Raw genomic sequence first — 26,956 nt, forward strand, 5'->3', positions numbered from 1 at the left:
AATTTTACTTTTAAAGGGAAAGAAACACCAATTCAATGGGGGTGCCAATATGTTAGGCACCCTTCGGTGAATTTAAGTTTTTCCCTGGGTGCCTACTATATAATTAGCAGTGGAGTAGAACTGTTATAAAACCTTTTCCAAAGCAAATAAACTCCAAGTATATATATTATATATAATTTTATTGAAATTGGTTATGAATTGTAAGTAATGTTCTGTTAGTTCACCTTAGCATTGTGAAGTGAAGTTATTCAGCAATCAGTTAGAAAAGTCTTTTTTTGATGAATAGGAATATAGAGGAAGGCAAATATAGGGGTTGGAAAGGTTAGCTACTTGGGAGGCAAAATAATAACATAGACTGAATTGGACTGACTCATTCTACTCTTCTATGAAATTCTGATCCAGGGCATTTTGAGCACTACATGACTGTGCAGATGAATAAACTGGCCACCACTGTATGCATTTAAGGATCAGGCAAACAATAAGGATCTCTGTGATTTGCCTCAGCACTGGCAGATTCTACATGCTTGTAATATTGATGCAGACCAGTGGAAGTGTTTATTTCTATAGTTTATGTGGGGTCAACTACTTGTATAAGAAAAGCTTTATGTGGCTCCCACTAGACTAGGGTTGGTTTTAGTGTTCTGTAGAAATAGCTTTTACTCTGAGCTTTTGACCTCAGAAAAGGGGTGCCAGCCATTCCTATTTACACTTTCAGTTCTAACACATTTCTGAAAAATGTACTTTGCTCTGTTAAATTACATAAGACATGCAGTCCAAAATTCAGGAATACCAACCCAAAAAAGTCCACATTACTTATAGTTACATTGTATAATGACCATTAAGAAGGCCATACACAATACAGTATTGCCTCACATGCTCGTTTTGGTGTCATACAAGCTGTATGTGCTAGATGGCTTGGACTGGGGTGCAGCTGGTAGCCAAGTAGTGGTTCCTGATGTAGACTTATTTTTTCACTTTGTACACTAAGGGGCGTATTTATTATGGTGTGTAAAACTAATTCGCCGAAAAACCGGAGTAAAAAGCTGTGTAAAATAATGGAAAAGATCGCCGTCTGAACGCTGGATATTACGCCGGATATTACGCCGTTATTTTCCATAAGTTCCGGTGGAAGAAAAAATGCGTAAAAAAGTTACACCGATTTTACGCTGTTTTTACGCCATTTTTACACGGCGAAGCCTGCCGATGTCTGGCGAATTTTCTCGCCGTTTTTTACACAGCATAATAAATATGCCCCCTATTTCTGTCTATTTATTGGGCATGCACACTGGTAGTTATGATTTGGTCCATACCTTCAACCATGTTGTATGTCTCAGCCTGTCCAGACAGAAAACATCCCATTCCAGTTCATCTACAGACACATACGTTTTAGGGGCCAGAGACCACATATCTCCTATTCTTCATTTTAGATCCAATAGCCTGAACTAGCATATCATTGTTATTTGTCCATCCACATCTATCACCATTTCATCCTACTTGACATGCTATAGGTCCCACTACAGCTGGAGACATCTACTTGTAACGTAGAGTTCACAACTTGGAGATCAAAGATTTAAAAAAACTTTTATCTGATGCAGAGGTCCAGTGTTCCCGAAATACCTGAAACAGCTTGTTACAGGTAACTACCAACCAGGTCTCAAAGTTACAGCTGGAGGCTGGGAACAGCCATTGGTTAACCTCAATTTATGTATATTTTTCTCGTGTTGAGCTCCTACTCTTTGTGCCTTCCATGGGGGTAAAGTTGCCACCTCTGTTGGCTTTCTTAGCCGGGCAGGAGTGACTTCATGGGGGGCAAGGAGGACACAGGGTAGTGACATTGCGGGCGGGGAGGAGTTGGGCCATGACATCGTGGAAGCAGGACTATTGCCCGATCGCCACGTCAATGTTACTGAGTCCTGCCCGGTTTTCTTATTTTGACCTGGGCAGCCCTTCCGAAAACCGGGCTGTCTGGGTCAAAACCGGACAGGTGGCAGCCCTACTTGGGGGCCTCATCAAAGTTCAACCGTATATTATATCATATAAAATAAATGCCCACCCCTGCCACCCACAGCAGGTCTATATAGAGAAAGTTTACGTTGTGTGCCCAAGTAATGTATTAGACTAAGTTGGTTGCGGAGTTACAATTTTTAATGATGTCCACCGTGCAGTATCTGCCAAAAACGATGACCCGAGGGACGAAAACTGAACATGGCCGATATAATTATTTATTTGTAAATCAGTGCAAGGAGTATAATTCCACCATCACAGAGCTAGCAATTTCATGCTTCATTAGGGGTTTTCATCACATCAACATGTAGTTTCAGAAATAGATTTATCAGGTTATTTCTCAGTGTTTCATTTTTTGTGGCTGCCTTTACATAGATTTGTGTAAATGATTCAGCGCTTACTTTTTAAAATGTTAAATAATTCAGTTTCTGTAAATGGAATCCTTTTTGCTGTTTGGTGCATTAATCTTCTCACAATTGCTTCTGAACAAAGATGTCCTGGGTCTTACCGATAAATGCAACTGTATGTATTTGCTAGCAATATCCATATGCAGCTATGGAAATGAGTTCCTTTGTGAGGTTCTGTCACTCTATTTCATGATGGCTTTGCAGTTTTTCTTGAAATAAAAATATCCGCATGAAAAAGAATAACACATACTGCTCATCTATCCACCCAATTGTACTATGTGCGGTGTTGTGCTTCAGAACATTTATTTGTGGCTGAGCATAGCAAGCAGTGCTTGGGTAGTTTAGGGCAGGGGTAGGTGTGGTCTGGGCCAGTCATATCTTAAAATGCATGGATTGGGAATGCAGGGCCGGAACTAGGGGTAGGCAGAAGAGGCAGCTGCCTAGGGCGCAACGATTGAGGGGTACCAGGCAGGAGCCTCTCCTGCCTACCCCTAGTGCTACTTTGTCATTGCCTCCGCCTCTTGTCATTAGCGGCGGAGGCAATGACCGATCTAATGGCACCGCCCCTCCTCCTGTGCTTTGGCGTGCATGCGCCGTTCGGGGGGGGCGGGGAGGTGGGCGGAGTTGGCCGACCGGGTTGCCCTAGGGCGCCCGGTCGGCTTGGCATGCCCCTGTGGGAATGTTTGGACTTATGCAGCCCCTGAAAAACATTTTTGCACATTTCCAAGTGTAATATTGGGCCATCTAGGGCCACCACAGAACCTCTCACAGCAGTTACATGAGAGAGTGGAAAATGGTATAAACATTATATAGGTATAGATATTTTTGAGGCTTATGGTGGAGCTAAGAAAGAACTAATTTGGTTTTTTACAGACTGGGGCCCCACTAGTGACTGGACCCACCAGGATATCCTTAGTTACTCTGACGGGCCATTTTGATACTGCCTGGTATTATACTAACAGGGATTACGCCACCTATAATAGATAATAGGAGTCAGTTACAAATGTGGGTACAGGTGCATTAAAATGGACACAATGGATAGTGTGTATTTATTTATGCAATTCATGGTAATTCATGGTACCTATAGAGCTTGCATTGGATCAGTTATAAGTTAAATGCTGACAGGCTGCATTGGATTGCACTTTTCCATGGTTTATATTCAACCTAACTTAGTTAAAATCCTCATAGAAAATGTAAATGTTCTTAAAATATTATTGCTGTTCGCCATTATTTGCCTATTTACAACCTATTAAGTAATTTACCATTTCTCATACTGTTTGTATGGTCTTCTACCCTGAATCCAGACCCTTATTTTCTACTGCATATATGAGCCAATGTCTGTGCAGAAATTAGTCTTTTGTTGGCCATTACAGCAAATACAACAGTGACATGCAACTATAGTTATGGCCAGTGCTGGGCTTTGGGGTGTAGTGGATATGCTAATATGCTATATATATATATATATATATATATAGCATGAAATAATCCATGGCCGGCACACCCTTAAAATTCAAAAAATTTTTTTTATTGAAAACTCATTGTTTAAAAACCAACGTTTCGGTCCTCATTAGGACCTTTATCAAGGATAAAACAACGGTGTATCATCTCACATATAAATACCCTTGCAATCTAAACAAGTGAAAAAGGTGCCCAATCCCCATTTCCAAACCATTATGTAATTAGCCAATGCTGTTATGTGTGCAGAAATTCAAACGGGCCAATGCTTGGCCTATATCAGTGCATATAGAATATGACAAACTCATTCAATAAACATAAATAAAGTGATCATGTCATAAAACAACCTTATATCACATAAAACCTAATATATAGCGTAATAACCATATGCCATAAATAATTAAATTATTTAATATATATATATATATATATATATATATATATATATATATATATATATATATACAATGACATAAAATAAACCTGGGCATCAGTACTCAAAAACTTGTGTCCACCATTACAGCAGAGTAACCAGTGGCATGCTGTTGGGCTTGGGGGTGTAGAGGATTGACCTGGTAGTAAGCCATTCTTCCAGAACCAGGTTGTCTGCCAAATCTTGGCTAACAGATGGTGCCATCATAAAATATTTGTATCAGAGTGCTATATACAATGTCATACAGTAGACATGGACATCAGTTCTTTATGTATCATGTAAGCTAATAATGTGCATCAGTGTGCTCTCTCGACAGGCTTATAAGCGGTATCAATGTGCTCTCTTTTTATACAGACTGGTAAAATTTACACCTGTAAATACATCCATTTCTGTCTTACAGGCTGATAATTTCATCAGTCTATCATATAGGCATCTATCATTTTATGTGGAAGCCTAATTTCTTAAGACACTTGGAGCTGTACTATACACTACATTACACTACAGATGGAAATCCTAACTTATTTCCCTGACACCTATTTGGCAGCTGAGGACACATTTCGCCTAGGGCCATCATGCCGTCATGTTGCTGGGGGCACAAAATCACTGGTATAGACCTGTAGTTAGTGAGCTATCATGTCATAATAGTCTACTGATAAGGCATGGCTAGAGCAAAAAAAAACCACTGGTTCATAGTCACAGCCATCATGTAAGTATAAATGTGGCTGTGGCAGCCATTTAAAGGCACACCAGCAGCAAAAGACAATGGTGCACATTTGTTGGCATCATGTAGATATCAGTGCACTGGTGGGAATAACAAGGCACTGGCATAGAATTTACAGAGATCCTGACAGTATGAGTTTGCAAGCTCTCAAAAGAATGATGGTTATAGTGTGTCACAGTAAAGTTACTGTTATCATTCTCATTTCAGACAGGTCCATGTTTTTGCAAAAAAATTACTAAAGGCCTCCATTCCACAGTGTTTCAAGTGCCTATTATGTCAGTCACACCATGGCATGATCTTTCTATAGTCTCTAGTACTTCTATATCAGTAATACTGACATTTCATTCTATATAAAGATAATGCTGCAGTATTCAAGTATCTTAGTTAACAAGCTTAGCATATGCATTAATTTCTTGCTGGAATGGCACTCAGACAAAGCAGTGCAATCAAACTGACTCCACATTATACATAATTAATATCTGTTCAGTTCCTGGAATCTTATGATAGATAATTGCTTTAGCAACTCAAAGAAATGTAACGTTTCAATAAATCAATCTTTTTTTCTCACTAATCTATATGTTTTCAGAAAACTCCAATGTACAATACAATAGACATATGCATGTTTGTATAAATTGCTGGGAACTACTGTAAAACGTGGTTAGATGTTTAGCACTATCTGGGTGCTATCTGCAAGGAGTGTGTATTTCTTCCTGTGTTTGCATGGGCTGCTCCTGGAGCTCTGGTTTTCTAGTGCCATCTAGAACAATATACTTATTCTGCAGAAACCATTAACATACCTGAGTAAACAGCTTTAGAAGGGAGAGAGGAGAGAACTGGGCAGACTCTGGCCACGGGAATTAAGGATGTTTCTGAGAGAGAAAGTCAGACACTGGAATGTCATAATTACAAAAAAGAGACAAGAAATCCTGTGTTTCTTTTGATAGAGGAGCATTTCTGTGAGTGCTTATGGCTGTATTTACATAGACCTTTCTGATAAAGCTTACTTAGTTTTTACCTCTCCTGAAAGCCATGGTGGTCAAAATGCTTTTGTCTCCACCAGCATGTTCGCAGAGTGGTTCCTATAAATTGCCATATGCTGAATGGTGGTCAACATACAAGGCATTTCATCACTGCCAAAGCTCAGCAATTTTAAAGCTATATGAAGATGGTGTCTGCTTTTGGGAACAAACCAAAGAACTACTGGTTAGGAAGCAGATGCACTATCCTATAGGCCAGTGACCCCCAACCAGTGGCTCAGGGGCAACATGTTGCTCACCAACCCCTTGGATGTTGCTTTCAGTGCCCCCAAACCAGGTAGTTATTTTTGAATTCCTGACTTGGTGGCAAGTTTTGGTTGAATAAAAACAAGATTTACTACCAAATAAAGTCCCCTGTAAGCTGATAGTGTGCATAGAGGCCCCTAATAGCCAATCTTAGCCCTTATTTGGCACCTCCATGAACTTTTATGGTGCTTGTGTTGCTCTCCAAGTCTTTTTACATTTAACAGTGGCTCACCAGTAAGAAAGGTTAGGGCCATCCATGCCTGTCACTGCCAACATGAATGAAGCTACTGTTCAAGTTTGGGTCTAAATCTATAACTAATCCTATGTCATTGTGGCTTTTTATTTTATTCATTAAAGAAACTACAAACATTCCTTAAACCTAAATTTTAAAGGAAAGACAGCTGGACTGCACACTAGTGATACAAATACACACTCGGTTTTATTCTTACAGCAGAGAAGTACTTTACTATGACTGTTGTAACATAGGACAATGTAACAAATTGTATTTTTTTAATTGCAATTTAAATTTATTAGGAGTCGGAGTCGGTGAGAAGTTTGCCGACTCCAGTTAACCAAAATTGCTTCCGACTCCACAGCTCTCATAAGATCCCATCATTTGAGTCTTTAACCAATTAGCTTAGATAATAAAGCTTATCAAAGCAATAGAAACATTTACATGGCTGTTAAGAATATGTCACTTAATGTTTATTGGTGTTAAAATGTACGTACCCGATTAATGGTGTAATGTTGTGACACTGGTGCAGCAGATCATAATCCGGTCATTTATATTGGCACTTTATTTTGCATATCCTGGGCAAGAGCAATATGAAATTTCAGATTGTGGCAAAGTAAACCTTTTTCTGCTAATCACTGTCACTCACCTGCAGGAGAGACTGTTCTTTTGTTTCCATGACAACAGGAAAAGTGTAACAACAAAAGAAAAGCTTGGTGATGTTATCAACTAAAAAAAATCTTAATGCTGCAGTGATTGTTGATAGAAATAAAAGGATTCGGTAGACGGGGTCATGGATTCAGGACCTTTAGTTATCACTCATGTGACATTTTTCTACATTAGATAATGCCAAAGGCTGAGGCATTATGAAATCATTCATGGTACAAATGTGTTTTTCCAAGATGATTAAAATAAATCAGCAATATATGGAATAAATACATTTAAGTAAGAAGGTAGGTAGGTGAAGGTAGGTAGGTGCAGACTTCTCATCTACGTGTGTTTACAGATGCACAGTGCATCCCCCATTATTCATTGATCTTGGGCTATGAGAAATTTCAGGATTTTGTTATGAAAGTTGCAACATTTTGGCAAAACACATCTGACTGTTATAGTAGCAGGTTGGTTATTGTACAGGTCAAACTCCTGGAAACAGAATCTGATTGGCTTTTTGTCCTCATCAATAGCATTTCCCAGCTATTAGACAGCAGCAAGAAATCCTCTGCACGCCCCAGCTAATGCCAGTTTATGGTAAATTAGGGTAAGGTCCTTGTTCCACCTTCACCGAAATACAGTATCATTCAGTTGATACTTGAAAAGTCTGGGAAGGTTGACAGGTCTGCTGCACAAACTTTTACTTAATTCTAAGGGGGCATTTACTAATGCTTTTTTAGTTTGAGTTTTTTGTCGCTACAAAACTCAATTTTGTTGTGGAAAAAAATGCAAAACTATGCCATTTAAACCTGTTAAGATCATGTAGAATTAAATGGCAGATGTCCCCTTTACATCTGTAAGATCTTTCTTTGCTTTATGGTTTTATAGGTTTTTCTGGGGGGGAAGGTTGACGCTGGCTTTGTGCAACTATATGAAAAAGTTGCAGTTTTTTGTGATTTTTCCCCAACTACTTTTTCAATTTGAACTTTTTACTATATGGCTGGCATTTAAGGGGCTCCAGGACTGAGCAAGGAACGGGTCAAGGGGAGGAGGCCATGACAAGGCAAGAAAGGCCTGGGGAAGATTGGTGGGTAAGAGATGGGGGGGTGGAGGTAATCCAGTATCCTGGCCAAGGGTTTCAAATTAGGCTGGCCCAGGGTGAAAGGCTCCATTTTTCCTTAGCAACTCCCACAACCCCTCCTTATTCTAACTGGTTGACCAGGGCAGTTGCAGGAGAAAGTAGAGGAAGAGGGTGAGTTGCAGCTAAAACAGGGGTGACCGGATTGGGGACCATAGGAGCACAAGGTTAGGTCAAATCCCTGTGAATAATGCAGGCCTCCAACCCACTTTCCTTTACCTGTGTTTTGTCAGTACTTTTTGGTTAAGCAAATTATATAATTATTGATGCTATGACTCCATCATATTAATGCTATGACTCAGGACATTTTTTATACAAAATCCTTAACAGTAAGGACACACAATTTTCACAGATGGCAATTTTTTGGGCCTTCTGGGCTATAAAGAATTGTGGTGGTCACAGTGCTCAAAATGTCACCCTTTGTAGTGTGAATTTCAATCCACTCTACCCAAAAACACCTTTTCACACTCTTTAGCCATCATGAAAATGGAAGGTTAATGATTTTAGCATTTGTTACATAAATATTATTGTTATGCTATTGGCTTGGGAATTCAGTTTTGAGCAAAGCTGATTTCTATTCAGCACTAAGTAATTAAGATAGTTATGCAAGATCAAAATGTTATGAAAAGATAGAAGAAACGCCTGTTCTCAGATTCCCAAGGGAACTTACAAATTCAGTATTAATAATAAAAACAGCATAAGTAGTAGTTCTTTATGGTTCATTAAAACAGCAGAATTTACAGTTCTGGCAAGTGCACAGATGATGTAGTTTTTAAACACATGTGCTTTGTTGCTTATAATACTTTGGTAATAATTTTACAAAGTCATTAAGTTATCTACAATGAATTTCAGTGCTGAGCTTGTTTAGAAAGACAGAGTTTAATAGGGAGTATGTTATTATATGAACATAAATTTAAGGCAATCGCGAAGATTTTACTTCTGTAATTGAAATGTTTATTGTTGGTTAATGCAGTATAGTTTTTATAACAGAGCAATTCAGACAAGGACTCTATAAGGTATCATGCTAAAACGCAGCCATGTAGAATCAGGCAAACAAGCCTATTCACTCACAGATACAGAACAAGCCATTTTTCTGGTTGCAGTTTGTCTGGAATTAAAAGGGAACTCCGGCTTCCAAACCAAAATTTGTTATAGAGCCCCACACAACACAGAAACCCCTAATATACCTATCACTGTAATCTGTTCCATCAGAAAGTATGAATAAATACTATTTTTCTATGCTGAAATCCAGCTACTAAACAGTTATTCTCTTTCTGTGTCATTCAAAATCCTGGCAGGGGAGGAGGAACTAAAACACTGATTTTTACAAATTGCGACAACTTCTCCACAGCTTACAGACAGCACGCAGGAACTACATAACCCACAATGCATTGCAATGTGATCACCTGTTCAGGGAAATGTGGGATTGGGAAGATGCAGGCTGAAGGCAGACTGAGGACAGTCAACTATTGTTACATTTTTGAAGATCAGCAGAACAGAGGGCGGGTATTAGGGAACTGTTCCAAATTATATTATTACATTTAAAGTCATAAAAAGGCTGCATATTTCTTAATCAATGTATATTGCAAAGTTGCTCAAAATGATGTTTACTTTCCAAAAAAGCTTAAGTTGTACTTGGGTGGAGTTTCCCTTTAACAAAAAGGCTACAAGGGCTCCCAAGCTATTTGGTCAGCTGCCCAAAGAACAGATCTTTATTGGTCAAACTGACCACAGATCTGCGTATTCAGCCATTGGATGTTCAACATTCAACATTCATGAACTGAGTCACCTTTTTTTCTTTATCCATGGTCTGCTAACAGCATGTTGTTGAGACTTGTACTATGACTGCCCTACATAAGAGATAATACATGATGTGATTTCCCAGGAGGGATTATACACAGATGGAAGGAAAGACATTTACCGACTTCTTTTCAATGAGTCGTAATGAGTTGTAGTTGTACATGTATGTTGTAGGAGCCATGCTGCCAGCCTGCCTGCTGCCTGTAACACTAAAGCACCCAACTGGGCTAACGAAAGGAGAAACAGTGAATGGTTGTTGTTGGCAATTTATTTCTGTATTTAGTAATATGGCAAAATGTGTAAAATCCAAACTACCGTGATCCATTACTTGTAACTTAACCACAAAACATGCTCATAGCAGCCACATTATACCTACCTCTTATTTCCTGGTTGTGATTTTATTGTTTTATTGCCACATTTGAGTCCTTAGGGCTCACTTTACCAGGGCTGGAACTAGGGGTAGGTAGAAAAGGCACCTGCTTAAGGCTCAAGGCTGGGGGGGGCACCAGGCAGGTACCTCTCCTGCTTCCCCTGGTTCCTGCTCCCTTACCTCCCTCCGTCCTTTGTGTACATGCACAGTAATGTCCTTCCCCGCAATGTCACTGTGCATACATGCCCTTCTTTGCTTGTGTGCTTGTTGGGGGTGAAGGACACGGGCGAGTTAGCCAGCCAGGTTTCCTAGAATGAGCGGTCGGCTTGACCCACCCCTGCACTTTACCCAAGGCACCACTGCAAGAGCACTAAGGGGCACAACAAATTTTCCCTTAGCAGTAGTGCCTGAGGAAATAGTCTGTGCAGCTTTTTTCTGCCCTTGCAACAGACTAAGAATCAGAAATTGAGGGGAGCCCTTTCGTTTATGCTGCCATAGGCAGGCGGAAAGTATATTATAGGACCCTTCTGCAGCTTGCAGCCCCTGGCATACCCTAGCTTGTGTGTCTTAATGGTCTTAAGGAGGTATGCTGGGCCAGCTTACCACTGACACTACTTGAATACATTGCAAATCACAATACTATAAGTTTGTGCCAGCATGGTTTTATGTGTAACAAGTCTTGCCAGAATAATTTTATTGCCTTTTATGGGGAGGTGAGCAGGAACGTAAAATTGTTGGGTTTTTCATTTTTTGCTCATGCTTTTCCAAATTCAGTTCTTTTAATAAATGACTAGATATTTTGGTTTTAAAGGAGAAGAAAGACTAAGTCACTTAGGGGTGCCAAAATGTTAGGCACCCCAAACTGACTTAGCCTTTCCTTCTCCTTTAATGGAAATAAGTTTTGTTGTGGTTTCAAATAACTCTAAAACAACTAAAATGTTACCCCATTCATGCAATGTCCCCACTTTTTTCCACTGAAATCTTCATTTATTATTATTATTCAGTATTATAACAATAATTTCTGTATTGCCAATTTGTTTTGTTGAATCTGAGTTGGAGTCACGTGGTTTAGATTTAAAAAAAAAAAAAAAAAAAAAAAATTAAGCATGTGAATAATTCAACAAAATGTTATATCATTGCATTTACTGAGTTAAACTGATTATGTGCTAAATTATTACTGTTTGCATATTTATGCTATTGTCTCTGTTTGTTTTAATGCTTGGCCAGGGATATTTGGTAAGTCATTACTCATTTCTTGATGTCTGTAGCACTTAGATTTTTTTAAATTATATTTAAATAATAATGAGTTTTAGAGGTTTAACCCCCCCCCCCCCCATTTGTAATGCACTAAGTTTACCCATTAGCAATAACCCACAGCAACCAGTAAGATGTTTGCTTTTAAACAGGTGACCAGTAAATGCTACATGCCAATTGATTGCTATGGGTTACTGCACCATTTATTACATAACGTCCATTGTTCTTTGTCTCATTGTGTTAAGTTACTTCTATTGACGTCACAGGGCAAAGCTATGACATGGCCATTGGCTGATTGCTGTGTCAACCTCAGAGAGTCCGGCCCAGTTTTCCAAATTGGAAAAATCCAAAAAGCAGACATGTCTGGGTCAAAACCAGTTGAGTGGCAACCCTAAATGGGATGAATGTATGCCCTTCCAAATACAAAAGATCCTGTGCCGTCTAGAAAAGCTTTGTGAACAAGTGATTCTGAATTTGTATAAAAGTTTTTGCCTAGCAACATGCTAGGAAAGTAGATTTGCACTACAGTATTGCAGACCCAGCACCGTAACAAGATACTATATGGTCACTTGGTCATTCACATGTGCATTTATTAGTAAGATATATGGGAATAACTTACTTGATCTCAGTGAAAGATAAACTGAGAACCTGCACTACACAAGTACTTAAGCAGTTTGGAGTCTCTTCTATAAATGGTGCGATGAACTAAAACTTTATCTGGATGAGAAACAACATGTTGGACTTTTATGAGACTTTGGTGTCTTCAAGCAGAAATCTTGAGTCAGACAGTTACTGGGTCATGGGGCCCATAAGAGTTGGGCCCACCGGGTTTTTGCCTGGTGTCCCACTAGCCCAGTCCAGCCCTGGTAAAAGACTGAGGCCGCCCCAGACTGATGTAATAGTCAGTAGTTCAGTGCAAATTGGTGGTAAATAAAAGTTCTAGGCATCAAGGCCAGGGCCGGAACTAGGGGTAGGCAGAAGAGGCAGCTGCCTAGGGCGCAACGATTGGGGGGCGCCAGGTAGGAGCCTCTCTTTCCTACCCCTATTCTGTGCGCTCCGTTTTCATTGCCCCCACTGCTTGTGATTACTCGGCGGGGGCAAGGAACTATCAGTTGTTTGCATTCATTATTGTAACTGCAACAGACAGGGAAACAATAAATTCTGTTGGTGTGATATGGTTTAAGCAGACCTTTGCCCAAATACTTACATAAAACCCTCTGTATAATGTACACAAGCGACATGATTGCAGCGGATCAAGACTTTGCAGCTGTTCATGAATGATCAATGTGTGCCCGCTGGTACAGCCTACTATGGTAACAAGAAGTTTTTACCCTGTGTATTTGTTATTGCAAGGATTCTGTGATGAACAAGTGTTTTAGTCCTTTGCAGTTTGCAAGCTTTGCTCTCCAGTTTGCCCTTTTGCCACATCAGAACACATTAAAATCATTGTTCTGCCATCTCTGCTGCTGTGGGCTCAGCAGTACTTTGCTTCGGAATAGCATTGCAGGTCTCTCATAGGGCAAACTGGTAAAAAAAAACCCAAGGCTTTAATAGCTAGTTAGATCTGCCTTGCAAATAATGAGATTTGACCTACAAGTCTGAGGACATTCTCACTAAAGTGGCTATCATACATATTTAACTGAGTCTGTGCAGAAGTCTTTTTTAGAACTGTCAAGAGGTAATGTTAAAGTGGCAGTAATGCTTAAAACATGCTGTTTTCATATTAAAGCACAAACATTAAAAAACATTGGTCAGGTATGAAAAGCCTTGCTTCAGTTTACAGAGCTCAGGATTCTATCATGGAATCTATCAGGAACTACCATTCTTATTTGTCAGACGGTTGATTGAAAATGTTGTTTATGGTTTACAATTTGCCTATAGCTGGTCATGAAATACAATTGATTGGGTTCCAGCTCTTACTAATATCAAATTATTATTAGTTTTGCTGTAGGTTTTTTTCCTATTCAGTTATAGTCCAAACTTCTTCTTTACCTCTTTTTATGACCTCTTAAATACTGTTCATTTATGTTAAAGGAGAAGGAAAGGTAAAAACTAAGTAAGCTTTATCAGAAAGGTCCATGTAAATACAGCCATAAGCACTCACAGAAATGCTGTCCTTTATCGTAATAAACACAGGATTTCTTGTCTTCTTTTGTGTATGCATGTACTTTGGTATCTGGGCCAGAGTCTGCACAGCTTTCTCCACTCTCCCTCCTTCTGCTCCCCCTCCTATAAGAATTTATAAAGCTCACTCCCCCTTCCCTTAGGAATGTGTAATCTGAGCTACCAATGGCTAGAGCTGCAGCAGGAAGCTAAGGGAGACCAAGCTAAAATGGCAGCTGCTATCTTAAACAAACAGAGGGAGCTTCTATGGTTCTTTACTCAGGTATGATAACGCTTTCTGCAGAATAAATATATTGTTCTGGGTGGCACTAATGTGGCGAATCTATTGGCAGTAAAATGCAAAAAATGAATTTCCTTGGTATGGGAAACAGTACAAGGTACTGTTTTATTAAAACATGGCAAAAGGGAATTTAAAAAAATAGTTATATGTTTATAATGAACTATATAAACTATTCTGGACTACAGTCTAAAAAATCTGCCCCAAAATTGGGCAATAGCATACCTATGTGGTTATCAAAGTACCTGGAAGACCTGTGACAATCACATTTATAAATGTTAGGGGGGCATTTACTAATATATGAATTCTTTTTTTTCACAATTCATATATCTTTTGTACAAAAATACAATTTTGTCGCAGAAAAAAACTAACAACAAACAAAAAACAAACTGTGACAAATCCGAAAGAAGAAATACACCATGTAAAAGCTGTCGAGATCATGTAGAAGTCAGTAGCATGTGTCCCTTTTATAATTGAAAGATCTTTCTTTGCTTCGCGGTTTCAGAGGTTTTCTGGGTTTTCTGACACTTTCATTTGTGTGTCAATATGAAAAAGTCGTGGTTTTAGTGGGTTTTCCGCATGTTTTTACGTTTGTGCTTTTTAATTTCAGAAAAATGACTACACATTTGTGGCTTTTGTTGAAATGAGTTTAGTCATAGTTTTGAAAAACTCTAAAACCACAAAAGTCCAAATGCTAGATTAAATTATGTTAGTTAATTTTTGAACATTTTAAAAACTGATGAAAAACACACATATACCAATTGTAAAATTCTTCAGAATCTGTCCTGTATGGAAATTTACAAACTATATGGGTTTTATGGAATTATCTTACTGTCAAGGGTTTCTCTGAAGCATAAACAACAGACAGTGAGGTCTAAGTACCACCCCCCCTTAAAAATCAATATACAGGTATGGAACCTGTTATCCAGAATGCTCGGACCTGGGGTTTCCGGGTAAGGGATCTTTCCGTAATTTGGATCTCCATAACTTAAGTCTGATAAAAATCATTCAAATATTGAATAAACCTAATAGGATTGTTTTGCCTCCAATAAGGATTAATTATATCTTAGTTAGGATCAAGTACAAGGTACTGTTTTATTATTACAGAGAAAAAGGAAATCATTTTAAAAAATTAGAATTATTTGCTTATAATGGAGTCTATGGGAGATGGCCTTTCCGTAATTTGGAACTTTCTGGATAATGGGTTTCCGGATAAGGGATCCCATACCTGTACATGTTGAAGTCTCTGCATGACAAATATATTTGGCTTGATTTCTAGTGCTATTTCTAGTGTTGGAGTAATTTGAAAATCATGTAATGTAATCACTTGCTATTTTCATCCATTCAAAAAATGTCTATTTATTATTATGTTTTATATGTTTAGAACCACATCTCTTATTACAGGAATGGAATTATAGACTAATTCAAACATATATAGCTCATGTTGTCCTAGATATATGTCTTTCTTAGAAAATCTAGAGGGTCCTGCACCCCTTAGTGCTCATTTACTAACATTTGTGCCCCCTGGGGTTGTAACTCTCTGACTAAAATTCTGAAATGGAGCGCAGATTTGCCCCTCACAGTGGGCAAAGGGCAAAAAGTGTGCAGTTGTGGCCTTTGTGCACTGCATGGGGCATTGTAAATGAGCCCTTAAAAGTTGCCTCAGGAAATACCCCAGAACTGAATGGGCACAAAATAGTGAAAATGTTCTTGGCACACAGCCGGTACAAATAAGTACAAACTGGCTGGCAGCAGAAGAGCTAAAAATAATGCATTTTTGTCCTGTACATTTCTGAAGCTCCCAGATGAAATCTATTCAATGTTAAATGGGTTTTAATCAGGCAAGTTTCAGAATCAGTTCAGCAAGTGATTACATTGAAATAAATCTGCTCGGACCCCAGCATTTGCTGAATGACAGAATCATTTGTTACATTTAGTTCTATGATGGACTGAATCAGGCACCATAAGGTGAAGGTTTTGGAATATTTTGAGAATGGGCTGTTTATGAACCCCATTGTAATTCACCCTGCACTTATATATATGTGCATGTAAAATAACAAATACAGAATAGAGACACAGTCCCAACTCTAAAAATGTTACCTGCAACTTGTATCTGATTGGCTACCACATTTATGCAACATTACAATGTTTGACGCACTTAAGCAGGAATTATTGGGAAAATGATGGGTAAAATAAATGACAATTTGTGTACAAAATTACATTTTGCACACTGCACATCTAGACATAAATAAGGCCCTGGGTTCTATACTGTTACATCCTGCTAATGCTTTAATTTTTTTTTTATAACCGGATCTGACGTCCCTAAAGCTTTAATAAATTAAATTAACAAAGGGACTCAGTAAAGTGATAATTGATATCCTTGCCATATTATGTAGTCTGCACTATGCACAGTATTCACAGAAGGATCTTTTGATTTCAGTGAAAAAACATATACAAAAGAGAAAGGAAATTGTAATGAATGAACCAAATACAGTGTTTTCAGTGTTATCTGCTGTTGTTCTACACTGCTGTACGTAAAGTATAGAAATCATCTTATCACAGGATATAGAATTAATTCTTTAAAACTAAAAATAAAATATAAAACGAAGTGTTATAAAAAAAAATACAGGTATGGGATCTTTTATCCGGAAACCTGCGATCCAGAAATTACGGGAAGACCCTCTCCCGTAGATTCCGTTTTAGTCAAATAATTAACTTTTCAATTTTTAAAAGTAATTTCCTTTGTTTCTGTTATAATAAAACAGCACTGTGCATTTGAGCTCAACTAAGATATAATTCCTCCTTATTGGAGGCAAAACAATCCTATTGGATTTATTTAATGTTTAAATTATTTTTTAGTAGACTTAAGGTATGGAGATACAAATTATGGAAAGGACCCTTATGCAGATTACCGCAGGCCCTAAGCATTCTGGATGAAAGTTCCCAACCCTGTATGTAGGGACCCTAAGATTTAAGTCCCTTTACTTAGATTCCTCTTTAGGCAGGCATGCCAGCCACGCGACCTTTATTGAGATGTGGACACCTAAGAGTAGTCCTAATAATGTGCTTACTGTAACTATTCTTTCCAGGTTAAAGAGAGCTTCCCCTGCAGTTTAGAAGTGCCCACTAGGTGGAGGTGTTCTCCAGTATAAAAGGGGATTACTTACAGGTTCATGAGGTCTTCTTCCTGGGACTTCACCTCATTAAGAGGTTTCTACAGGAGTGAGTTTAGTTAGTGATTTTAGATCTGTTATAGTCACTCTAGGAGTGAAAAGATAGAAAGGTTATTTAGTTGGGTAGCTCCAGGACACAGAATACTTTTAAGGAGGGGAGAATATTTGAAGTGATAGAAGTCACCATCTTGAATATCAGTGAGAGATACCTGTGTTTGCCTATAATACTACTGCTGTTTGGAGTGAATAAAGAAGTTTCGTTTTGATTTTTCAGCAATCTCCAGCCTCCTGGTTATTCGTTACTAAGCAGATCTCCAGCTATCTGGTAAGCACTCTCAAGTGGGCGCCAAGGTCCTGGGAGTTACCAGAAGTTTCCTTAGTTAAAGGTCTACATTTAACACATATGCTCAAACATACTTCCAGCCAATACTTGGAAGCTTGGTGTGCTACATGTAATATTGTACATGTCAATCTGACATGATACCATGAATGCACAATTATTAGTGTTAAGACCCAATTTAAATATAAAAGATAAGCAAACAATGTATGTAATAACAAACAATGTACCGTATATACTCGAGTATAAGCCGATCCGAATATACGCCGAGGTACCTAATTTTACCTAAGAAAACTGGAAAAACCTATTGACTCGAGTATAAGCCTAGGGTGTCACCAGTAGGGCTGGTGCGAGTGAGCCAGCACACAAAGTGTGCTCAAACTTTGGTTTAGTTGATTATAACAAAAAAAGGTTGCATTGTGGGATAAAAATGGCAACTTACCAATTTTGCACATAACGCTTTTATATATTTTTCCCCAATTGGTTGCCCTTCAGCTACTGCCAAGCGACTTAAAGTTCCCTCAGTCCCGCTCTCTGCCTAGGCCAGCTTCCCAGAAATATGCGCATAAGATATATAAATAGAGAAACTAATAAGATGCAATGATTGTGGGAACTAAGGGGGCAATGTACCAATCTGCAGATCAATACTACTCATTTGCAACACAGACCAGGACCAGAAAGGAAAGGAAAGGAGGGGAATGACTTGTGTCAGTGCACCTGCGCTCTCCCTATGCCAGCTTCCCAGAACCGCCATCCTGCTACCTGTGCGCTCAGACTTTCAAGATAAAATTAATTCAGTGGTTGCACACTAGGCTGTAGTGATGGATAAAAAATTCAGTGTCAGTTAGCTGGACAGGGTAGGGAGGGTCAACATCAAGTATTCTACTCCCCTTTGATGAAATAATAACATTGACCCCTCCCCTATGGTGGCTGATACAAGTCATCAAAGGGAAGTCAGGCTGGGGGTGTTGGGCATGAAGTGGAACTTTGAGCTGGGTTGGGTGCAGGTTGGATGCAATGGATTAGGGTAATGGTTAAATATTTCTGACCTGTTCATAATTAATATCTCCAGTGCGCTCTTCTACGGTGTGCTCATCTCCGGTGCGCTCTTCTGCTCTGCTTGGCGCCGCAGTCGCGCCAGTGACGTCACGCGCCCGTTCAGTTACTCGTGGCCTGATCTTACAAGGTCTAAGATCAGGCCATGAGTAACTGAACGGGCGCGTGACGTCACTGGCGCGACTGCGGCGCCAAGCAGAGCAGAAGAGCGCACCGGAGATGAGCACACCGTAGAAGAGCGCACTGGAGATATTAATTATGAACAGGTAGCAGGATGGCGGTTCTGGGAACTGACATAGGGAGAGCGCGGGCGCACGGACACAAGTCCGTCTGGGGGATCGGCACAAATTATCATACTCGAGTATAAGCCGAGGGTTACTTTTTGAGCACATTTTTAGTGCTCAAAAACTCGGCTTATATTCGAGTATATACGGTAAATGTATAACCTGCCATTCTTAGATTCATGTGTTTACACTGTTTATGGTATTCTTGGTTTCTTATCAAATAGGGATTCTCTAAGCTAAAGTCCTGTGCAGGTCTGTTCAGACAGACCTGTGCCTGACCCAGACCCGCTAATCCTCAGCCCAATCCAAGCCTGCCTCCCCTCTATGGTGGCCATACCCAGACCCGCTACCCACTAGACCAACAATAGGCTAACTTACTTTCTGATCTGGGACCTGCAAAACCACCACTGACACCACCATGGGCCAGAAGTGAAGTTATGGAAGTGGATCAGACGGGTAAGGGGGAATCACTCCCCGACCTTAGCGGGGTATCCAGACTGCCCGCAAAGTCAGGGAATCGCAGACTTTACAGCCAAAACCAAACCCCTTTGTGGGTATTCCGTGGGGGTACCCGACACGGTGCAGGACTGTACTCTAAGGGGCAGATTTACCAAAACATTTCTCAGTTTTTAAATTTTAAACTCATTTCCACAAATGTCTTACATTTACTTAAAAATGTGGCACGGGAAAAGTCACAAAATATCCACAGTCTTCAACTTGTCACATGAAAACTGCAACTGAAACTTTTGAATGGTCGTAAAAAAACAGCGTCAAAAATCCTAAACCTCTAAAGTTTCGAAGCAAAAGAAGAATCATCCAGGGAAGGGACATCTGCCATTGACTTCTACATGAGCTCTGCAAGCTTTAGCTGGCAAATTGTTGGATTCAGATTTTTAGGCATTTGGATGCATAGTTGCAGAAAATATATTTTCTGCAACTTTTAATGCTAAAAATCCAAATCTGAAAAGAAAAATCCAGTTGTTAATAAATGGCCCACTAAGCGTCCATTAGCAGACCTCATCCAAGTCAGGTAATACAAAATATTTTATCTGGAGTTTTACTTAGAAAAAGGTTTGTATTTGAGATAGTTTTTGCTTTTGGAAATACTAGTAGAAAATAATGTTATTATTCTATGATATTGAGAAATGGAGCATGTGAAATGTTGAAAGTGCTCATAAATACGGTAAATGGTTTTATTATTTTGGTTATATTTATTCTTCAATGGTGCCAGTATTTTTAGGCCGAGGTGAAGTAATAATAAAGTACAATACAGCGATACCGAGGGTAACATGAAGCAGCTAGTCACTATTTTTTTTATTTTCAGCAGAGTTTTTCTCAAAAACAGTCAATCAAAATTCAATCAGTTTGTTCTGTTTCAAAGGTTTGAAGTTCGATTCACTTTTTGTTTGTCAAAAACGCTGCTGGGAATAAAAGACGTGCAAATATAGAAAACCTGTTCATTGATTTCACTATTAGGGACAATTATTCAACACAAATTACAGATTTAAATTCAGCCAACTCCTAAGCTGAACTGAATCTAAACCCATAAAGAATACTGTTATGGGAAAAGATCATTTTTTCAAAACACATCAGTTAATAGAGCTTCTCCAGCAGAATCCTGCATTGAAATCCATTTTTCAAAAACACAAACAGATTTTTGTATATTTAATTTTGAAATTTCACATAGGACTAGCCATATTCTTCATTTCCCAGGGTGCCACAGCCATTTGACCTGAGCTCTGATTTCAGTCACACTTTACTGCTGCGCTGCAAGTTGGAGTGATATCATTACCCCCACTCCCAGCAGCCGATCAGCAGAACAATGGGAAGGGAGCAAGATAGCAGCTCCCAGTAGGTATCAGAATAGCACTCAATAGTAAGAAATCCAAGTCCAGCTTGGGACTCCTCCAGTTACATGGGAGTAGGAGAAACAATAGGTTACCTGAAAGCTAATGTGTAGCACTGGCTCCTTCTGAAAGCTCAGACTCAGGCACAATGCACTGAGATGGCACTTACAAACCAATATTACAGCTAAAAAAATACATTTGTTGGTTCAAAAATAAAACTTTAAATGGGAGAGTGAATTATTTGCTATGTAGACGGTGTATTTTAGAAATAAAAAGTACCCCATAAAAATAATGACAGAATCCCTTTAAAGTCACATGACTTAACATCTCTTAACAACAGAGTTTGCTGTTTGCAATTGATGCAATTCTTTTATTTTTCTGAAACGTTAACATGCAAACGAGGATTTGGATTCAGTTCAATATTTAAACAAATCTTTAGTGTCAGATTCAGGGCGTTCCTATTATGTATCATTTACTAAACAAGGGGGGCAGATTCATGAACCAGCTTTCAAGTAGCAGTGATTGAGGTATTTACTAATTATTAAATGGATTAAAATGTCATGTACATGTAAAGCGATAGTTAAATTGAAGTATTAGCTGCTTCAGTAACTTTACCAACAAACAAATTATTCGACTATTAGGAGCAGATTTATCAAAATGTGAATTTAGAGCTTAATACATAAAAACTCACCCACTTTCTATCCATTCTTATGGGAATTTTAGAAGCGTCTTAAGGTGCCCATACACCTTAAGATCCGCTCACTTGGCGATAGCGCCAAGCAAGCGGATATGCTCCCGATATCCCCCACCTACGTGTTGGCGATATTGGGAGAACCCAGGCTATTAAGATCGTTTGGCCCTGGGGCCAAACGGTCAAATTTTTACGGCGATTATAGGCAAAGTCGGTCGGATCCGACTAGATTTTTTTACCTGCTCGATCGAGATCTGGCCAATTTCAGGCCAGATATTGGACAGCAGGCCCATCCGCAGTGCCCATACACGGGCCGATTAGCTGTCGGGGGATCGAGGGACCTATATCGGCAGCTAGAATCGGCCCCTGTATGGGAACCTTAACTGTGAGGACCCAACTTAGCTGTCTATAGCTGCCTGCAAAAGTCAAGCAAAATAGAATAGTTCATCCTTATTGTGATGTTTGCAAAAAACTTTTTCTTTTTTCTTGGCTGTGGCATATTTCTGTTTCACTTACAAAAACTAGAAGTTTACCTTGAAACCGCAACATCTGTGTTTCTGTGAAGGTTTAATATATATAATTCCTCACTAACATAATAAACATTATAATGCCGTACAACAATTCCTGATATCCATTCAGCATAAAAAATAATGAGGCAGTAAACAGATTGGGACTCTGGCAAAATGATCATGTTTGTTCTCCTGATCAATTAAAATTTAGAGATTACAAAAGGAGGATTAGATCCTACGACTTTAAATTCGTAGGAATCATTTCCAAGCAACTTCAAAATAAACCTCTTTTTTTGTAGATGTCTGTTGGTTTAATGTCATGTTTCCAAAGGCTAGAGAATCATAAAAATATATTTTAAGCTGAGATTGGAATATATAAAATCACCGAAGAGTATCTTGTACACATTCTGACTTTAACTTGATTATTCCTGTCTATTTCCAGAGCTGCTAAATGCCCTCTACTAGGAGATTGCCTTCTGGCAAGAAATATGTTATTAATATAAACAGGTTATATATAAGCTTCTAAAAGGAACAATGTATGTAGAAAATTAAGTTAGGCCACTCTTGATCCGAGACATGGCAAATTGTTATGAATTTCATTTTTATTGACATGTTAATTTTTCACTCTATGGATTTTTAAAGCCTACCAATAGCGTAAGGGAAAAAAACAGCTTGTAGGATTTTTTACAATTTATACTTGGCAAAAAAATACTTAGTGATACAGAGATGGAAAGTGGCAGAAAATGGAAAGGACAAAGGAGAAAAGGGTCAGGAAAAGGAAAGTGAACACAAGAGAGGTACTGTGTGGGTAAAAAGGAGTAGAGACTGTTGTGGAAGAGGTGGCAGTTATGACATGGAGAATTTAAATGTTATTATTATTACAGGTATAGGACCCGTTATCCAAAATGCTCGGGACCAAGGGTATTCCGGATAAGGGGTCTTGTAATTTGGATCTTCATACCCTAAGGGGCTGATTTACTAAGACACGAATTCCGACCGAATTGGAAGAATTCCGATTGGAAAACGAACATTTTGCGACTTTTTCGTATTTTTTGCGATTTTTTCAGCGCCTTTACGACTTTTCGGAAATTATCGCGACTTTTTCGTTACCAATACGATTTGCGCGAAAAAACGCGAGTTTTTCGTAGCCATTCCGAAAGTTGCAATTTTTTCGTAGCGTTAAAACTTGCGCGAAAAGTTGCGCTTTTTTCGTAGCGTTAAAACTTAAAAGGCGCGACGTTTCGCGCAAGTTTTAACACTACGAAAAAAATCGCAACTTTTTGCGCAAGTTTTAACGCTACGAAAAAATCGCAACTTTCGGAATGGCTACGAAAAACTCGCGTTTTTTCGTAAAAATCGTATTGGTAACGAAAAAGTTGCGATAATTTTCCGAAAAAATCGCAAAATACCGATCATTACGAAAAAAACGCAATCGGACGCATTCGGCCCGTTCGTGGGTTAGTAAATGTGCCCCTAAGTCTGCTAAAATCAATAAAACATTAATTAACCCAATAGGATTGTTTTGCATCCAATAAGGATTATTTATATCTTAGTTGGGATCAAGTACAAGGTACTGTTTTATTTCTACAGAGAAAAAGGAAATCAGTTTTAAAATTCTGAATTATTTGATTAAAATGGAGTCTATGGGAGAAGGGCTTTCCGTAATTCGGAGCTTTATGGATAAGGGGTCCAATACCTGTATCATCACTTATTTATTAAGCACTAATATATTCTACAGCGCTGTACAATTAAGGGGTGTATAAATCAAAGGTTACATACAAAAATAACCAATGCAAGAGGTATAGAGGGCCCTGCCCAAAAGAGATACAATATAAAAGGCATATTTAGAAAAAATTAATTTGTGCATTTAATTATCTTGCATATTTTTTTCTAAATGTGCCAGTCAATCCGTTTCCCTCAGATATGATTGTGTTTATGAAAGATCTCAAATTAGTTCATCATTATCAAGTTTGATTGAAGAAATTGTCCTGGTAATTTTCTTGAATCCCAGCATTCTATGCAGTTTTTTTGTGGGGCTGAATATATTGAATATCGTATTCCCACTGATTTTAATTCTATCTTGGTTAATCCAAGAAATTAATCTTACAATCAATTTGAGTTTGTCATATCATAAATTTTAAAAATTGGGATTCAAGATCACAAAGACTAAAATTACATTAATAAATCAAAAGGAAACTTAATTTGCTGGCATGGTATATATAACAGGGAGCAAGAAGCAATGACTGAAGCATTCTAGTATATCTTGGGTATCTGGACAGTAAAAAGAAAGGTAAAAAAAACCCTTATATAGAACTGGCCTGTTAGATCATTTTACAAAAATAAAACCACACATAAAACACTGAATTCTGAAATACTAGGAAAAGAAAGCAGAGGCTAGTAAAGGAAAGTCCGAACACTTTAAAGGGGTCAGGGAAATTAACAGCTTCTGTGGGGTTTATTGGTCATATGTGTTTGCTGCTTGAATTGACTGTTTTTCAGCTAAATAAAAGTTAATAGCTTTCTGTAACCTTGCTCAGTCGTATATACGGCTGTTCCTTGAGGAAAATTGTGGTAATTTGTCAGGGAAAGAGCTGCCAATTGCTTCCTCTTCTTGTCGATGGAAAAAGCTGGGCTCCTCGCAGTTACTTTTCTAAAGAAACAGACAAGAAGGAATATTAATACATTTGCTGAATACGAGGGTGCAAAGATAAGACAGGGACCAAGATGAAGTTTAATGGTCTAACTTAGTATCACTTTTTATGTCATTTTTAAAACATTATCCACAGCAGTTTAAAATAATAATAGTCTTTTGTAGCAATGAATAAACTGGCCAGTTTTGCAAAAAAATTTGCAATATTGCTAAATTTTGCCAAATACACTAAAGTCAATTGGAAGCTTTCTGCATTTTTCACAAATTTTTGTCAGTCGCAAAAAAAGCATATTTTTTTTCCCGGTGAAACAAAATGCGAGGAGAAATTCTAGTGACATTTGGGTTATTCTGCAGATTTTGACACAAAATATCTCTTTTTTTATTAAAAAAAATGAAAAGCTTGGCAAAATTTTATTGTGGATTTGTGAAAATTTTTGCTGCTGGCACAAATTCGTACCAAGCCAAAAGTGTTACCATACCCCTGGGTCTGTATTGGTGCACCCACAAGTGGGCAGGTACTCACAAGTGATACTAGTGGCTTACTTCAGACCCTGGGCAGGCTTTCTTCTTACTGTAGCTACACGCCGCAGGTTCAAAGTAAGCGAGGGAACCTCCCTAGTAATTCTACTTTTCCTACTTCTCAGTTTCCCCAAAGCAAGTGCTTATTTTTGAATTTCTGTCTTGGTGGTAGGTTTTGGTTGAATAAAAACAAAATCTGCTACCAAACAAAGCCTTCTAAAAAGAGGCTACCAAATGGCCAATCACAGCCCTTGCCTAGTGCCCCCATGAACTTATATAATTCTTATTGTTGCTCCCCAAGTCTTTTACATTTGACTTCGGCTCAAATAGTCAAGTACGAAAAGTTGGGGACTCCTGCCCTTAGCAAATATACACTGGCATGGATCTGGATGGGAGTCATGTCTGGGAAGGGTTGTCTGAAGGTTGTCTGAAGGCAAGTTCTAAATTGTCTGGTTCAAGACAGGCTACCATGCTTGTAGGGCTGAACAAGCACCACTGGTCTGCATCTGCATAAACACTTACATAAAGTTCCCAATTATTACCAATTATCACTGGAGCAAGCAGTTTGTTTTCATATTCCCAAGAGTCCATTTTAATTCTTTGCAATTCAGCAAGCGGAAGATTACTGTAGCACGAAATCCCAGAGTGGGTTCCAGTAGAACTTTGTAAGATGTGTAAGACTTTGTCAGCCTACTTGTTTGCATTTGTTTAGTAGTGTTTGCTTTTCTGTCACCCAGTTGTTAAATGCTTGGAGTTCTATATATACTTGAAAGTAATTAGTCATCCAGTATCCAGCTGGCAGTGATGCATATGTTTTGCTACTGGGCATAATATTCATATTCAGATAAAAGGAAGCAAATGCTCTCCTTGGTATTACAACAGGTGTTGCAAAGAAGGCCAACACCAGGGGCTAGTCACAATAAACAGAAGGCAAAGTCAAGGCTTTTTGATCCTCTTCTCTCCTGGTAGTATTTATTAGCTTACAGTAGGCACTTCAGTTGGATGTTTAGTTGGAGTGTAGCTTGGGAATTGATTTTTTTCAGAGCCGGCTCATTATGCTATGTGTCTAACGTAGCCTAGCCAGATGTGTCTCAGTACTTTATATATCAAGGTGCTTTAAATATATACTGTAGTTAAAGGAGAAGGAAAGGCTAATAAAGAGTTAATCTCAAGGCAGGCATACCTTCAGTTGTCTCAATAGTGCCCTTAAGTCTCCCCATATTTCTCCCGTTCAGATGATCAGAAGCCAAACAGGAAGAAAAAATGCTGAGCTGTGTAAAGAAAGTTCCCATAATGCCTCACTCCTGCACCGACACCCAGACCAAGTGAACATGCTCAGTTAGTATGAGTCAGCTCCTTGCTGAGTGGCTCAGATCCACATTCCTAAGGGGGGGGAGTGAGTTCTTAGCAATCTTGAGGGAGGGGGGAGCAGGAGAGAGGAGAGAGCTGTGTGTCTCTGGCACAGGAATTACAGACACAACTAATCTTTTTTCAGAGAAGTCAGTGCAGCATTTCTGTGAGTGCTTATGGCTGAATTTACATAGACCTTTCTGATAAAGCTTACTTAGTTTTTACCTTTCTTTCTCCTTTAAATGTATCTTTGTCTTTGTTGCCTCATAACAAAAAGCCACCAACCTTTTTTTTTAATTTGAATTTTTTTATTGGTTTTATGAAATTACAATTTTGACAAAAAATGGCAATTACTTATTAACGTTGAAAAATATCTTTGCAATATACTTTG

General features: G+C 38.7%; 1 protein-coding gene across 3 annotated transcripts in view; it reads left to right on the forward strand.

The window, feature by feature from the left end:
• znf385b (zinc finger protein 385B) overlaps window positions 1-26,956 on the forward strand; it is a 317,721-nt gene that overhangs the window by 155,378 nt on the left and 135,387 nt on the right. For 2 of the 3 annotated variants that reach the window (XM_004917741.4, XM_031893267.1), the window contains one exon: window positions 11,722-11,730. The exons of the other annotated variant lie outside the window; for it this stretch is intronic. In XM_004917741.4, coding sequence (XP_004917798.2) covers window positions 11,722-11,730 — 9 coding nt within the window. The remainder of the gene's footprint in view (window positions 1-11,721; window positions 11,731-26,956) is intronic. 3 annotated transcript variants of the gene reach the window in all.

This window comes from Xenopus tropicalis, chromosome 9 (assembly GCF_000004195.4).
Source record: "Xenopus tropicalis strain Nigerian chromosome 9, UCB_Xtro_10.0, whole genome shotgun sequence".
NCBI classification, from domain to species: domain Eukaryota; kingdom Metazoa; phylum Chordata; class Amphibia; order Anura; family Pipidae; genus Xenopus; species Xenopus tropicalis.